This window comes from Apus apus, chromosome 1 (genome assembly GCF_020740795.1).
Source record: "Apus apus isolate bApuApu2 chromosome 1, bApuApu2.pri.cur, whole genome shotgun sequence".
Taxonomy (NCBI): domain Eukaryota; kingdom Metazoa; phylum Chordata; class Aves; order Apodiformes; family Apodidae; genus Apus; species Apus apus.
The window spans coordinates 16,858,833-16,876,261 of NC_067282.1; the positions used below are offsets into that span (position 1 = coordinate 16,858,833).

Genomic DNA, 17,429 nt, shown 5'->3' on the forward strand with positions numbered 1-17,429 from the left:
CGACGCTGAAGAAAGGCTGGGCCGACGGGCTGGGCCGCGACGGGCACGGCGCGGGCTCCCTGGAAAGGAACCAGGCAGCCCCGGGAGCCCCGCACGCTGCCTCCGCGCCTCTGCCGCCCTGCCCGCCCCCCGGGCCCCGCCCCCCGGGCCCCGCCCCCCGGGCCCCGCCCCCCGGGCCCCGCCCCCCGGGCCCCGCCCCCCGGGCCCCGCCCCCCGGGCCCCGCCCCCCGGGCCCCGCCCCCCGGGCCCCGCCCCCCGGGCCCCGCCCCCCGGGCCCCGCCCCCCGGGCCCCGCCCCCCGGGCCCCGCCCCCCGGGCCCCGCCCCCCGGGCCCCGCCCCCCGGGCCCCGCCCCCCGCCTTCCAGCCCAGCCAATGGCAGGGGCGGGGCTGACACCGCCCCCGGCTCGCGGCCAATAGCAGCGGGCGGTGGGCGGGGCCTCGCTGCCATAGGCCGCGGCGGGGACGGCGGTGAAGGTGACGGGCGGGTCGGCGGGAGCCATGGCGGCCATGCTGGGCTGGCGGCGCCCGGGCGCCCGGCTGCTGCGGGTGAGGCGGGCGGCGCGCCGGGCCGGGCGGGCCCCTCCCGTTCTCCCTCCCGGGGCGCTCTCGGCCCCGCCGCGGGGCCCGCAGAGACTCGGCCGAGGTCACGCTCGCCGCCGCGGGAGGGAGGGAGGGTCGCGCCCCGTCCCCTCGGCCCTGCGGCGCTGCGCCCGGGGAGGGCGCGAGGCCCGGCCCGGGCAGGGAGCGGGGTCCGGGGGTGCCCGCCGCGGGCGGCGGGACCGGGCGGCGCGGTAGGGCGGCTCCGCGGGCGCGCAGCCCCGCGCTGAGCCCGGCGGGACCTTTAGCCGCGGTCTTGGCAGCGGCTTTTTCCCCTGCCTCGTAACCGGGGCTGCAGCGGCGCGGCCGGGGCCCTCGCCTGGCTCCGCAGCTCGGCCCTTGGGAACCCGCTGCCCTGGCCGGGCCGCAGCGTGCGGGGGGCGGCAGCAGCCCCGGGCCGGGGGAGGAGGCGGGTGGGCAGCTCTGCCGCTCCAGGCAGCGTCTCGGCTGCCTGAGGCGGGTTCCTCGGAAGGGGAGCCGGGCGGTGTGAGCGCCGTGCCCTGCGCTCGCGGGCCCTGGGGCGCCGCGGGGTTCATCGGGGGGTGCCCGCGGCGCGGGGCCCCGGTCCCTGCCCCCAGAGCTGCTCTGGGAAGGGCAGGGCAGGTGCTGGGCCTGGTGCTGGGTTGCATCCCTGTTGCGTCTTGTGTTTTTAAAACAGTCCGCCCTTGGCACAGAACGTGAGCACAGCCCGCAGCAGCCAGCTGCGCTCGTTGTCTGCCTTGTCCAGTTCACTACAAAGGTGAAGTTCAGATGTTGCCCATCAAGGGCGTGTTACTTTGCTTGGGTTTAGGGTTGTTGTTTTTTTTTTTATCGCCCTCGAAACCCCTGTTACTAAAGCCCTTCAGGGGCATAATTCATTTTCAGGGAGAAGTTTAATTTCAAATTTTTCGCTGCCTGTTGCAACCTGAGCTTGGAAAAACAAATTAAACATTGAAAAACAGTAAGAAAAAAAACCCTGTCTTTTTTTAGTTGAAGGTTGTAAAATGAAAAGAGAAACAGATGTTCATATTGTGGGCACAGTGACAAAAGGTGTTCTTTGATTTATAAAATTGAAGGTGGTTTTGTGGTGTTGTTAAGTAGTTATGTGTAATGAGTGTCGATTGAGCTGTAGATCAGCAGTGACCAGAAGTTTCCAGTGTGCTGAAATGTTGTCTAAGGAAATGGCTAAGAAAGTGGCTTAAACCACTAACTGAAAGTTCTCTCTGTTAATATATGAAACAATACCTGCAGAAGCATATTTGTATCTTTACACTGTTTAATTAGACAAATATAGTAGCTGGTGGATTAGCCTGCTCAGGTGATAGTTTTTTCTTTTACTTGTTTTATTATCATCTTTTGTTGCAGCATTCTGTATTCGTTATCCTTAGTTTTGTTCATGAAATGCCAATGAAATTAAGCTGTAAATGTAAACTGCAACTGCTTAAAAAGCAGTGAAGTTAATGATAGGAATGAATTAACCAAAGTCCAGAGAAGCAGAGGGACTGGTCAACTTTTTCAAGGTAGCACCACTCCCTGATTTAGACACGTTATATATCTACATAACAGACTTGACAAAAATTAATTTTTTGTTTTTTAAGGAGTATCAGTTTATTTTTCAGAAAATATTTTATCACAGATGTTATAGTGAGACTGTGGGACTACACTACATTTTCTTTTTTTAAAGGCCTGTTATGCTTTAAATGTTTTTCTAGTGCTGCTTAAATATTTTTTAAAATAACGACTTCTGTGAAGATGGTACATTATTGCAATGTCATGACATTGGTTTTCTTTGTATGAAACTCTGAGGACTTTCTTGTTTTTAGGCTTTGAAGTACACAAGCCGTGGTTATGCATCCCAGCGTACTTTGAATGTAAGTACAAAGCATCAGCTGACTGCAATAAACCACTCCTTTGAATTTGTTTCTTAATCACTGAAATTTTTAAAAAAGTTACCAGAAAAAATTTGCTGAAGACAATGTGACTTGTGCCCAAGCCAGACTTCACTGCAAAATCTTGAATAAAAATTGGATTTTGTTGTTGTTGTTTTTTTGGGTTTTTTTAATTTTGGTTTGCTAATTGTTAGGTAGTGTGGAACAAAATTGGTTAGAAGTGTGTCAGCTAACTTAAGCTAAATGCAACTGTCTACCTGTTACTAGAAGGTACAGCTGATGCCAATTAATTCCTTTGAGGTTATTTCTGATCTAGTGGTCTATTTCTAATCTATCCCTGCTCTAGTGGGAGGTGTCCCTGTCCATGCAGGGAGGTTGTAACTAGATGATCTTTAAGGTCCCTTCCAACCCAAACCATTCTATGATTCCTTTTATATGTTATCCTGCAACTTGCTGTTAAAACATAAAAAATGAGGACAAGTACGTTACTGTCACTGGGGTCAATCATATAGAAGGGGTTACAGAGACAGACCTTTGTTTTAAACAAGTATAATTTGTCTTTGTTTAATTTTTTTCTAGTTCTTTCTTTTGTTGCTTGTCTCTAAATAAATAATTCATGGTGAGACCTTGTGCAGCTGCTTGTCTAACTTCTGAAACCAGCACAGTTGGATCCTTGGATCTTCTCAATAGCTGTTCAGGGCAGCCAGAGGGCTGAAACACACATCTTTTTGGTGCTGCATCCTCATCCTGCTCTCAGAGGTTTAGCAGGTAGACATGTTGATGTAGCACTAAAGATAAGAGGCAGAATAACATCTGTTTTGAGGGGCTGAGGTGTAGAGCTGAATGTCATGCCATGTCTTAAACTACTGCTTATGCATTATGCTGAGACCTGGGCTTTTCAATATCTCCAAGGATGGAGACTCCACAACCCCTCTGGGCAACCTGTTTCAGTGTTCAGTCACACTCACAGAGAAACAGTGTTTCCTGATGTTCAGAGGGAACGTCTTACATGTCGGTTTGCACTCACTGCATCTAGTCCTGTGCCTGAGCATCACTGAAAAGAGCCTAGCTCCTTCCTCTCCACACCTTCCCTTCGGGTTTTCAGGTAGGTGGGTAGGGTGTCTCAGCCTTCTCTTTTCCAGGCTGAACAGTCTCAGTTATCTCTGCTTTTCCTTATAGCAGAGATGCTCCAGTCCCTGAATTGTTTTTGTGGCTGTTTGTTGGACTCTCCCCAGGGTGTTCATGTCTCTCTTTTACTGAGTAGCCCAGAAGTGGACACAGGACTTTGGGTGTGGTCTCACCAGGGCTGAGTAGAGGGGAAGGATCCCCTCCATTGGCCAGCTGGCAGTAGTTTGCCTGATGCACCCCAGGATACCATGAGCTGCAAGGGCCCGTTGCCAGCTTGTTTTCGACCTGATGTCCACCAGGATCCCCAGCACCTTTTCTTCCAAACTGCTTTCCAGCTGGGTGGCCACCTGCGTGCACTGGTGCCTGGGGTTGTTCCTCCCCAGGTGCAGGACTTTGTGCTGCTCTGTGATGAACTTCAGAAGGTTTTTGTCAGCCCATTTCTGTATCCTCCAGTTGAGGTCCTGCTGGATGGCAGCATTGCTGCCTTGTATATCAGTCGGTCCTCCCAGTTTGGTGTCACCAGCAAACCTTCAGAAGGTATGTTCTTGCCCCATTATCCAGATGACTAATTAAGGTCTTAAACAGGACTGGACCCAGTATTAACCCCAGGGGAACACTGATACTGTCCTCCAACCAGTAACTTCATGCCATGGATCACCACCCAGTCAGCCTGGCCAATCAGCCAGTTTTCAGTCCTCCTCACTGTCTGGTTATCCAGCCCATACTTCTTTAGCTTCTGTGTCAGGATCATACAGGAGACAGTGTTGAAAGCCTTACTTTAGTGTAGACAATGTCCACTGCTCTCCCCTCATCTACCAGGACAGTAATTTAATCTTTGAAGGTTATCAGGTTGGTCAAACATGACTTTCCCTTGGTCAATCCTTGCTGATGATGCTTTATTATTTTCTTGTTCATATTCCTGGAAATGGCTTCCAGAGTTAGTTGTTTCATCACCTTCCCAGGGATCAAAGTGAGGCTGAGTAGACTGTAGTTCCCTGTGTCCTCCTTCTTGCCCTTCTTGAAGATAAGAGTGGTGTTTGCTTTTCTCCAGTCCTTGGGCACCTCACAACTGCCATGACCATTTCAAGATTGAGGGTGACCTTGCAAAGACATCAGCCAGCTCCCTCAGCATTCATGGTTGCATCTGAACAGGGCCCATGGATTTATGTATATCCAATTTGCTTAAGTATTCCCTGACCTGATCCCTGTTCACCAGGGATACATCTTCCTTGCTCCAGCCTCCCTTCTGGTCTTTGTGTCCTGGCATTGCTGAAGGCTGATGTGACTAGTGGTGACTAGTGAAGACTGAGGTGAAGAAGACATTCAGTACCTCAGACTTTTTCATGTCCTGTGTCCCCCCTGTCCCATTCAGCAACAGACCCATATTTTCACAAGACTTCCTTTTGCTTTCTAGGTGCTTATGGAAGCCCTTTGTGTTGTCTTAGACATCCCTTGCCAGATTCAATTTAAATTGGGCAAGGCTTTTGTAACCTTGTCCCTGCATGCTCAGACAGCATCTGCCAGGTTCCCTGTTCCTGTTTCTGCCTTCTCTGTGCTTCCTTTTTTTGTATGAGTTGTCATCCATGCAGTCCTGGCATTTTTACCTGACTAACTGCTTGTTGGGATTTACTGCTCTTGAGCTTGGAGAAGTTAATCCTACAACATTAACCAGGTATCTTTGAGCCTTCACACCCCCTACTTCAGGACCTTTGAGACTTTTGCAAGTGTCATGCATCCCAAGGCTGAGCTCAATGCACTCCAGCTGTTTTGGCATATAAAGGGCAAATACACACCCCCCCCCCCCCCCCCCCCCCTCCCCTTTTGTATTCTTGGACTGTGCTTCCTCAAGAGCACGTATCCCTGCATGGCAGCACTCCAGCCATGGGAGTCATCTCACCACAGCTCCACAGTCCCAAGCTAGTGTCCTGCAGCTGCACACCAATCTTCTTATGTTTATTCCCCATGCTGCATGCATTAATAAAGATTATTTTAGTGCTCTGAAAAACTTGCAGGACGAAAGAGAATTTATCCACTTATGTAAAGTGGATTAAAAAAAAAAAGTTACAGATGTTGATATATGAGACAGACCATAACTTCTACTCGTGCTTCTCCTTTTAGGAGGTGGTGATAGCAAGTGCTGTAAGGACACCAATTGGATCTTTCCAAGGATCTCTTTCGTCACTGCCAGCTACTAAACTTGGTTCCATTGCAATTAAGGGAGCAATTGACAGAGCAGGTATATGTAATTTATTTTTTGTCTCAGAACAGGATTTTCTGCTCCCGTGGCACTATTAAGTCTGTATCTACAAATAGTATTAAAGTTGACTGTTGGGCTTTGTTTCAATCTGAATGAAGTGCTGCTTCTAGGAGCAGAACATTCCTTAGGCATGTCTGTGCTAATCCAAATCTGGGGGTTTCTGACACACCTAAGGGGATGGAAAGGCTACTTTGCTGAAACCAGTGGCACTTCCTTTGCTCATTTGTCATACAGGCACATCTGCTTGTAGGACATACTGATGGATTCACATTGGCAAAAATTGGCTTTGGGGAGAGAAGGGTTAATTTCTACAAATTTGGCTTCTTGAAACAGCATATTACAAGAACTTGGAAAACAGGGCCGTTGCTAGAGATGCAGCAGGAATAGGAGGCCTCTTGTCTGATGGCAGCAAGTTGTGGCCTTGGCTCATCCATGTTCAATAAAGCAACAGAATGGTTTCTTTAGATGTAATTGTGGCAGGTAGAAGGTTTTATGCATTTAACCATTCATGGAAAGTGAGCTTCTTGGGTAACTAATGAGACTTGGAAATGTTTGCTTTAGTTAGCTTGTTCTGCAGGGCATTAATGGAATTCTTTTCTGGGAGTGTCACCAGTGCACCACGTTTCATAAGTATGAGGGTAAAGATATTGGATGCACCCTACAGGGTGCATTCCAGGTGGAAATTACATGTTTCATCAGTTTCTGATAGAAAGCTCCAAATGGGAAGGTTTGTAAAAGGGAGTTACATCATCTGTGCAAAGCATCCTGAATTGAAACAATTTTGTTTTATAGGCATCCCTGCAGAAGAAGTGAAAGAAGCATATATGGGCAATGTCTTGCAGGCTGGACAAGGACAAGCTCCAGCAAGACAAGCAGTCTTGGGTGCAGGTATTCATTCTGTTGATACTGGGGTTAGAGGTTTTCTGTCTTTATGTAGAGTGTAGATTACTAAGCTATGAGTTGAAGCAGAGTGGTGCCCAGCCTTTTGTCAAGACTGTGTTTGCTTTTTTCCCTGTGCTGGGTGAAGGGTGTATGTAGGTAACATGAGTACAACATGCCTAATTGGCATCTTCAGGAATCACTTTTCATATGCACAGAGGATGTTGCTGCCTGTGGTGTTTGCAGAACCTGGAGAAGACAGTATTGGAGACCAGGCTGCTACTTGCACAGCGCTTTACACTAATGAGTTAATGGATGCTGCTCTTCGAGTTCTTCCTGAAACAGACTTTTATTTCTTCAGTGTATCATTACTAAAGCCTTACTGGATTAAGGAGTCAGTGAGTTTCCTTAAACTGCATATAAGACTTGTGTCAGTACATTCATTTTCGAGTGGAGTGTGGGGCTCTCACTGGGAGGATTCACTCTGTAATGTTAACTGCAGCATGTATGTTATTGGGGCACAGGAATTATTTTTTTCCCTTTTTCTGTGCGGATGGAATTCCATGCCTTAGCGTGACTCTAGGAAAGCCTGTAGGTCAGGAAAGAGCTGGATACTTTCTTGACTCTGACTCTGTGTTTTTTTGAAAGAGAAGGAACTGCTGAAGGAAGGGCTGAATATGTTTGGTTTTTTTTCTTTTCCCTGGCTGGTTTCCCCATCTCACTGCTGCTATGCAGATTACTTGCTGGTAGCAAATCCACCATACTAGAGAGCAAGCCCAGGGCAGAGGCAATGGTGCAATGGTCTTGAGGCAAGCTGCACACAGCAGAGCCCAAAGCTATTGTAACACTGAATAATAACTCAATAATAACTGTGTGAATGACACAAACACCTGGCACTTTTGGTCTTGTTCAGTGTTGCATGTGTTTAGAGCCCCTATGCTTTTGGGGTGTGTCTTATTGCCAGCTGCTAAATTCTACAGCTTGTTTATGCTTTTTCAGTCTTGAATGTTTTCAGAGGCAGGGATCGGGGTGTCACGAGGAGGAAGAGTTCTGGAGTTGCTTCCCTGGTCTTCTGTGTCTCTGATTCTTCATTTGCTTGTTCCCTTATCCTGAATCTGTTGTTGGAAGGGGGGAAAAAACAGTCTCCAAGAAGGATAGTAACTAGGAGTGAGGGTAGATAAATTGCCCTGGCAGGCTAAACAGTGTAAGCTGAACACCCTGGGCTCAGATAAAAATTGGTCCCATCTGAAATATTTCTGAAACACCAATCAAGTGTCAGTCTACCCTTCAAATGAGAACGTTGTTTGTACCACTTCTTTGACTCAGGTCTACCCATTGGCACTCCTTGTACAACTGTCAATAAAGTCTGTGCTTCAGGAATGAAATCTATCATGCTGGCAGCACAAAGCCTGATGTGTGGTAGTCAGGTATGTGAATTTTAGTGCTGTTTTGTGGAAAAAACTAATGTTGCAGAACCTGTCCTCCTAATGACTGTGCTCTGTCATTTGCGACTGTGTGTTGATGTGGGATAACAAAGCTAATTAGCAAGGTTTTGTTTTGCTTATGCAACCTCAGTTTTATAGACACTTAAGTGTGTTTTTTTGAATAAAACAGAAAAAAAAAGTAAGTATTATAGTTAGGAAATTGCCAGATATATTATTAGAGCTGAACAAACGAGGTGGATTTTTTTTCTTTGCTATTTAGATCCTCTCCCTACTGCTCCCCTTCCCACGTCACCCCTCCTCCAAAACAAAATTAAGGGAAATTTCAAGCTCTCTGATTTGAAAAACTGAAGTAATTTTTATAGACTTAGCTTTTGAGGAAACACTTTTAATCTTGACTTTCAGACACTTTAAACATTTAATTTATTTAAATATGCATATGAAAGCAAGGCTGTTTCTAAGTACATTAAAAGCTTTTATATTGTTTTAGAAGAAGCAGAATCTGTTGTTGCTAATCATACGTGTTGTGCTGCCAGTCTCAGCAAAAGCAGAGATGAGCCAGTTATTAGTATCTTAGAGCTATAAATTATGGTGGATTTTGGTATTTGCTTGTTTTCCTGGCTGCAGACTGAGGTGTCTGTGGTATGAAAGTCATGATAGTTCCCAGTGGCTTAAGTCATTGTAGATTATCATATAAACAATTGTATTACCTCTGTCTTCAAGTCTTTCATTTTATGGAGTTGAAATGCCAGGGACTCTCATTCCTTTGATCTGTTGCTGCTTCCATATGTCAGCTGCCTTTCTGATTTATCTGCCTTTCCAGTTTGTCTCCTATTTTCTTTCTTTTCTTTATTACTTTATGTCACTTTTTCTGGATCTAGTTTACAGTCTGTTCTGAAACAAATCATTGCTTTTCTGAGTCTTAATTTAAAGAAACAAAAGGCTTCAGTCTTTTCCTTTCTTACTGCTTTTTTGATGTAAAATACCTTTCTGTATTTTTATTAACAGCACTACTAAACTTTCAAAGACTTACAGTGCTGTGTTTGTATTTTTCTTGCATTTATCCATATTTCAAATATGCTGTTAAATATGCTGTCTGGCTGTGTCTGTTCTTCACATCCTGGGCTTTTTGGGGTATAGCCTGATGAACAGTCAGATGAACAGCTTTGCTGTTGTATGTTTTTTTTATTTTTGTTTTGTCTCAGCTTGAACTGTATACCAATATATAAAAACTCAGGATGATTCAGCTTAATTCAAGTTCAGTGATCATGAATTATAATGTCTCCTTTTTTTTGCTGGCTTTTTCAGATGATAAAACCATATTGTAAGTCATCTCTTTTTACATAGTGAGATGAAACAATATGTAGAACTGCAGGTAGTTGCATATCTCTGTCTCTCCTTATTGATCTCTTAGATTCTGACTGTTCCTTGTTCCATAGGGATATGGAGATGCTAATGGAGACTAAAAATGAGAAATTTTCAGAAAGATAAACTGTTTCAAGTAAAAATTATAATTTTATCTTGGAAGCTTTGGAAGTAAAAGTGCAAGGGACTGACATGGCTCATGCAGCTTTCTAAAATTACATACAAGACAGAATCCATGTCAGCATGGGTTAACTGTCTTCAGCTCTTGTTCCTGCTGTTTGCTTTTCAAGTGCATAAAGGTGTTCTTTTTCCTTTTCTCTAAGACTCCTCTGAAATATAAATAATACAAATATATATATATATATAATGGGTTCAGGCTTAAGCTTTTGCTAATATTCCTACAAGGAATCACAGAGAACACACTGCATTTTTAATAATTTTAACTTATTTCCTTTGAACAGGATGTAATGGTTGCTGGTGGAATGGAGAGCATGTCTAATGTTCCCTATACAATGAGCAGAGGATCAACACCTTATGGAGGAGTAAAGCTGGAAGACCTGATAGTAAAAGATGGGCTTACAGATGCTTATAACCATATCCATATGGTAAATATTGCTGCACAGTACTGAAGTATCAGCCATAGATTATCAGCCTGATGCAGCTTTGAAGAGCTGGCTTAAAATAATTGTGAAACTGCTTCCTTCAGCAAACCTAGAAATGAGGAGTAACATTAACAGAGGAGGAAAAAGTCTTCCATTTCTAGGCTTCCTGTAATAACTGTCATGGAGGGGCTAGACAGAAGAACAAACCAGAACAAACTGTGTGTTAATATTTATCTCTCTCTGACTGAAGTCTAACTAGCCTAGAGCAGGGATTTTAGAATGATAAAAATTTTGCCACGGATAGATTGCTGTTGCACCCTCTGTGGGAAAGATCAAGCAAGTTACTTGGTGTCTTTGAGGGTATCTGCTCTGTACGGTTCAGCAGGCTGTCGTGTTTATTTTTCCTCCCCCAATGTACATACCTCCTTATCTTCTCTTGGAGGGTTTGAGTCAGCTGATAGGCTTACTCTTCAGCATAGTAACTTAAATTAGACAAACAACTGCAAACTTAGGATGGGTTTGGAAAACAGCTGATATGAAGATAGAGAAGAACAAGCATCAGGGAAGAACAGTTTGAAAGAGAATTACTAGTTTCAGTTGATGAATATTTCTGGCCTTTTCCTGTGGTAATTCACAACTGTAGGGCATTATTGACTGATCAGTTAGTGTTTGTGCTGCCCTGCAGGATATCATACCACAAAGAATATTCTGCTGTGATCCATATATTTGATGCAGACCTCATGTTTCTGTGTGAGATTTATTCCTGTTGCAATTTAGCACACCCTGCTTAGGCTGTCAAAATTCACTCCCACATTTCAGCTAAAATGGATTTTTATTGTGAAGATTTTTAGAGGAATATAAATAGTGGCTTTGCTAGTTCTTCTACATGGGGAAAAACTGTAGGACTTGGTTATAATACACAAAGTTTTAATAGATTGAGACAATATTTTTCTGAAATCCGTTTTGTCTTCAAGATAGCAGCTGTAAATCACTTGGAAAACTGTTGACAGTCTGTGTGAGAATATCCAGGAAGGCCTATCCAATGGCTTTAGGATCTTGCTCCTGTCTGTGTTTTAGCAGCAGACTAAGTTGGTAGTGCTGCGAGGACTCTGAATTCTTTAACTGCATAGAAGTGAACTTGCTTGTTTGAGGAACTGGGGGAACAGGGTACTAAAGGGTTTTATGTTGATTTATTGAGTTTTCTAAAGAAATGAGAAGTGGAACAAAGCCTGTTTAAGAACAAATCTTCCAAGTTGACGGAGTATCCTTTTTTTAGTGTATTTTCTCAAGAGGTATTTAGACAGTGATGGTAATTAATGATGATTGTATAATTAAGATTATGATTGACCTATATGTAGGATTATTTGTTTCATTCTACTTATTCCAGTTATTAGACAAAAGGTATACATTTATTGGTACAGTATCACATCCCCAAGGCTACATGAGCCTGTTGTGTTGAACTGGTTTTGTAACCTTTGGTGTAGGCAAGCTAATGATGGAATGAAAACATGCGTGAGATGCTGTGAACATACTTTTCTGTGGCTGAACAACGACCTTCAGTCTCTGAAGATGTCAGCCTTAAGCACTTTAAAACTTACTTTTGCATGCAGTTTCTTAACTTCAAAAAAAGCCTTGTAAAGAAAGTTCCTTCATGATTTTAATAACCTGGATCCAGAAAACATTTGCTACATCTGATGTTCATACTCCAAAACCAGAAGTTACTGCTTGATCGTGACTGTTTAAATTAGAAACGGACCCAAAGTATTAGTCACATTCAATTCTGGAAATCTACTGGTTGAGTTTTTTCTGTTACATTTCTACCTCACATCTCCAGAAATACCCAACCTAACATGCCTGGTTTTCTCCAAGGGCAACTGTGCTGAGAATACTGCGAAGAAGCTCACCATTTCACGAGAGGAGCAGGACACTTATGCCATAGGCTCTTACACGAAGAGCAAGACAGCCTGGGAGTCAGGAGTACTGAAAAATGAAATAGTCCCTGTCACTATTTCAAAAAAAGGTATTATGGAAAGGTGTGGTAAAATAAATTGTTTGTCATTAAAAGCTGTAACATTGTCTGTGCTCAGTGCAGAGTGTGTTGTTTTAACTTGCAGATCTCAGGAATAATAATTTCAGGTGAGCTAGGGATCAGACTTTCTGGTGAAGAGCAGTCACTGACCTGTGATCTGGTTTTGGTTTTTAATCTTTCTTTAATGTTACATACTACATCTTTTTTCCTTTTTTGTATGTAAGTGGAAGACAAGATACTGAATTTAGATATGACTTGAGGACATCTGATGTTTCATTTCACTATTGATTACCTTAAAGACATGGGTTTTTTTCCATTTCATTCAGCCACTGGGAAGTATAAATGGGTTTGCAGTGAATAAATTGTATTAAGAAAACTGAAAAAAGAAATTCTTTCATAAGCACAGTTCTTGACATGCATTTATTATGTGTTTACATTTTTTTTTTTTCCTCAAGTTGTTTAAATAAGGCAGCATTTAATCAAAGCACTGTGTTAGAATGTCTTAAGGATGGACTGTTCTATTAAGTGCTAAATGAAATCTGAATTTCAGGAAAGCCAGATGTAGAAGTGAAAGAAGATGAAGAATACAAACGTGTTGATTTTAGTAAAGTTCCAAAGCTGAAAGCTGTTTTCCAAAAAGAAAATGGTAAATATTATTAAATTAACTGTTTAATTTTCCACAAAGGGCGAGGATAGTTTGTTACAGTGAAGAGTACTGTTCACAAGAGCTTGAATGCCCAAAAACCTGCCAACGTAAAGAAATACGCTTTTTAACAGCACGTATTAGCTTGGATTAAAAGATGGTCCAAGAGCCTTAAACCAGTGAAAACCTGTTTTGGACATTTACTTTAAAAAGAATGAAAGGAGTTGGTTTCAGTTTAGCTATTGCCTTGGTCTCCACCAAGTATAAGCTTTTCTGTCAGTGGGAAATGGAGTGGCTTTTACACAGTTGCCTGTCAGTTCCCTGACTCTGTGATGGATAAATCCAAGTTGCCACTCATTCACAACCCTTTCTGGGCTGGAATTCTGTGTTGATGCCAAATGCCAGCAATGCAGCTGACATGGAAGGCATCATCTGAACTACCACTTGCATAAAGATACAAAATACATGTGGTTGCACTTGTTAACTCAGTGCAACAGATATCACCATATTGCTAAGACCTGTTCAAGGGCCCAAGGTGGAAAAAAAAAAAAAAGTCATGAATGGGATGTTAGTGAACATTATCACACCTTCCGTTCTATTTAAACAATGCTTTACATTTCTAGGCACAGTGACAGCTGCTAATGCCAGTACTCTGAATGATGGAGCAGCTGCTTTGGTGCTGATGACCACAGAGGCAGCCAAGAGACTGAAAGTCAAGCCTTTGGCACGGATAGTGGGTAAGATTTTTCTTATCTTTTGGGTGCAGTCTGGAAAGTAACTCCAATGGATGCTCTTAGACTGGGAGTCCTGTTTGGCTGGTTACTTGACATCTGTGGGACAGAAGAGGTGAGGCCTTAGGCATATGGCTGCATCCTCTCAATACAGACCTTGAAACATCAAGTGTTGCACCAGCAGGGTTTTGATCATAAACATCATTTTCTGATGATGATTTTCTGTATGGAATAGTATTGAAAATCTGATAATGTTATTGTGTGGCTGATTTAAGCCACTTAACTTTAGATGTATCTATTTAATAGACCATTATATTCAGAATTCTTCTGTCTTGGCTGGGTTTGCTGCTTGCACAAATAAAAATAATTTCTGGTAAAACCAAAAGGTCTTTAAACAGCTGTTGTGTTTTTTACAGCTTTTGCAGATGCTGCTGTCGATCCCATTGACTTCCCAATTGCACCGGCATATGCTGTTCCCAAGGTAGGAATAAAAAAAATGAAAGTTTTTGTAAACCAGCAGATTTCCCTAGCACTGGATTGTTGGTTCACCACTCAGTGGATCTTCCTGTAATTAGGATCAAAATTATAATTACATCTTCAATACAAAGAACACATTTTACAGAGGATCAAGGCTAGGATGCAGATTATCAGAGTAACAGACTTCTCACACCTATTTTGAAAGAGAGAATTGTTTCATAACTGTTTTTACCAACTTTGGGCTTGTTTACCCTTGGGAAGCTTTGCAGCTAGTTTGGCTAAAAGGCAAAATACATGTGGTTAGATGAGTATAGACTAGATCAAAAAGGAACTGATGACAAAGTGCATTATGCAAGGAATGCTGTATCAGTTTAAATGTTCTTAACTGTAGTAGTAAGTACATGCTCATCACAGTTTAAGTGTGATGAAAACACACCCTTGGCATAGAGTGCTCTCCATTTCTTCTGTGGAAACTCAGGTTTGTGCTTCAGCACCTCAGGTTGGGGTTTTCCCATCTGACAAAGAGGTTCTGAAACGTGAACTTGAATCAGACTATAGGCAGCCTGAGTCACCAGCTTCAAACTAGACCTAATTATTTCTATAGTTAGCTTCCTCATTTTTTTGTATTAGTAATTATTTTTATTACTATTTCCAGATTCTGAGTGAGACAGGCTTAAAAAAAGAAGATATTACCATGTGGGAAATCAACGAAGCATTCAGTGTCGTGGTGCTGGCCAATATTAAGATGCTGGGTATTGATCCACAAAAAGTGAATATTAATGGAGGTGCCGTATCTCTTGGGCATCCAATAGGGTAGGTAACATAAGCAGGTTTGTGTTCTGCTCGAGGCACTGTTTCTTGGACAAAGTGCTAACACTTACACCTTTATTCTCCAACTTAATGCAAGTAGGAAGGGTAACGGAAATTTGCTGTCAAAGTACATAGTGACTTAATTGAGGTGTCGAATTCCAGGGTGCCTTGAAAGTGGATGAGTGATCACCTACTTTTCCAAAGACCTTGCTTGTTACCAGAGCTATGTGGATTTCTGAAGTATGAAAAGCAAATCACTATTAACATGACAGAATAAACAATAATTATTAATCAAGTAGTTCAGCTAATAAAATGTACAAATAAACTTAGGAAAATAGGGAAGGATATGGTACAGGGACTTCTTCCCTGAGCAAAGTGAAATTCCAGGTCTTGACAAAGCATTTTTGGCAGTGGATCCAGAAGTTTCCAAGCACCTAATGCAGCTGAGGGGGATAGTCTGGTGCATGTTGGTGGGTCTTTTGTTGAAAGTTCTATCATTTGGTTAGAGGAGTCTGATCACCTGTGTTCCCCAGCAGCTGTAACTTTCTCATGACTTAACTATGTCCCATTAATCCTCCCTGAGGGTGAGCATCTTGTACAATCCAGGTCTATAAAGAAAAACTAATTTCAAATCCTCTGAGTAAATACAGATGAGAATGAACCACGTTGTACATCAGGAAGAAGTAGGAGTACTTTGCAGTTCATAAAAAGCTCTGACTGAGGCATAATCCCACCAGACATGCTGACATCTCCGTTGCTTTAGCAGCTGTTTCTTATAAGGGAATATGATTTATTTATTTTTTTGTCTTAGAAGTTAATTTTGACAGTCTAATGACAGAATTTTAATGTCAGATTTTGTACATTAAGGTGGATTGAGGGTGTGTACTGCAGGATGCTGTAAGCAAATAAGAAACTAAGAGTTGCTCTCCATTTGTTTTTTGTGGGAGATTTGTTTTCTTTGAAAAAGCTCTGGTACATGCAGAGATACTTAATAATATACAGACTGGCTTAGAGATTTCCTTTTCCAGAAGAAACTTTATTTAAAGATAGAGTTTTTGTTTGTGCCTGTATAAGAATCTGTTTAAGTGCTGTAGCTAGAGAAAAATAACCTGTCTTGCATCTAAATGTAGATGAAAGGGTTTGTTGGTGGATTTTTCCATCCAGTGAACCAGTAATACACTCTGCCAGCTCTCCTGTGCAGGTCAAGTTAAGAGTTTCCTTTGAACTAAGCTATATGCATTTTATTTTCTTTTATTTAGAATGTCTGGAGCAAGAATTGTTGTTCACATGGCCCATGCATTGAAACAAGGACAATATGGTTTGGCAGGAATTTGCAATGGAGGAGGAGGAGCTTCTGCAATATTAATAGAGAAGTTGTAGTCCCACATAGCTTTGGGAGCTCTGATCAAAATCATGAATGGCACCTGTTACATCTTACATGTATCATTAAGTAGATGAATTCCTTAAATGCTATTCTGACATTTCTTAAAACATTATTGAGCATTGATAGAGACAACTGGGCTTTGTTACTTAGACTCAAAGCAAGTTTTTATACACTGCAAATAAAAAAATGTCAAATTATGGTGTCTCGAGACCTGACAATAAAGAATGTGTTTGCTACCTGTGGCTCCTTGGTTTCTCAAACATCACTGAAGAATTCTCTTGGTAACTCACATCATGCCACTACTAGAAGCAGCTGGTTTGTTACAGTTTAGTGGCTTAATTTTGGTTTAAACTACTCCGTGATTTTCATGGTAAAAACCCTCAAAGATTGTTTCTCCGTTTAGTGTACCTGGAAGCCAGCTAAAATGTAGAAAGGAGCCCTGCTGTAGCACTTGCTCACCCTACCTTGGGCTGTAGTGTCCAAGCAGACTAGAAGCAAGGTTGGTGTAACCCCCAGGCAGGTAGCACCCTGGCCTCAGTGCTGCTGCTCCTGTGGGGTTTGGTCATGCAAGGCTCAGTGCTGGGCAGCTCTGTCCATCTGCTTTTACACAGAGGCAGATTCCAGCCCCAAGGGGCACAGTTACTGCTGATGGACTGGGAGCTGCCATAACCTGGCTGTGCTCTTGAACTCAACAGTTGAGCCTTCAGGAACACAGGGTTAAGGTGTCCCTACTGCATGGATGGAGAGATGGGAACGTTGCTGGAATGAAGCTTGTTCCAGACTGCAGTGACAAGGTCAGGTAGTTTTGTTGGCAGACTTTTTGCCCTATGGTAAAAATGCAGTTTGACCAGTATCAAGCCTGTTCCCACCTCACCCTTTTCCTGAGGGATAAATGGATCCCAATCGCTTTCTTACTTTGACCTTAGTTTCAGCAGGAAGCCATCTGTACCTACTGCTTGTTCTTATATTTTCCCTCCATAAAGTAGGAGGAATAAAATACTTTGACTAGGATGTAGTGGGTTCTGTTTTTTCTGGGTAGGAGGTAGAAAATGAACAGTGGGGTTTAAATGCTGCACTGTAAGAAAATTAACTTTCATTCATGCTCTTGACACTTTTTCTTTTAAAAATTACTTGCCATATGACAGCAGCTTGGAACTGAAGATGCTTCTTCCTCTGAAAGTGTCAGTGAACTGATAATTCATGTCTTCTTTAGTATT

General features: G+C 43.1%; 1 protein-coding gene across 2 annotated transcripts; it reads left to right on the forward strand.

Annotated features, from left to right (window-relative positions):
* Positions 1 to 455: 455 nt before the first annotated feature.
* On the forward strand, positions 456 to 16,448 carry ACAT1 (acetyl-CoA acetyltransferase 1). 2 transcript variants are annotated; one of them, XM_051608035.1, is made up of 13 exons: positions 472 to 546; positions 1,256 to 1,336; positions 2,400 to 2,447; positions 5,712 to 5,829; positions 6,643 to 6,738; positions 8,056 to 8,156; positions 9,998 to 10,141; positions 12,008 to 12,158; positions 12,718 to 12,813; positions 13,434 to 13,547; positions 13,958 to 14,022; positions 14,674 to 14,831; positions 16,088 to 16,448. In XM_051608035.1, exons 1-13 carry the CDS (start codon positions 499 to 501, stop codon positions 16,206 to 16,208), a joined length of 1,341 nt encoding a protein of 446 aa, XP_051463995.1. In that variant the 5' UTR covers positions 472 to 498; the 3' UTR covers positions 16,209 to 16,448. The 2 variants fall into 2 exon arrangements, with proteins under 2 accessions (XP_051463996.1, XP_051463995.1); XM_051608036.1 differs by lacking the exon at positions 1,256 to 1,336 and having other exon boundaries at positions 456 to 546.
* The last annotated feature ends 981 nt before the right edge of the window (positions 16,449 to 17,429 follow it).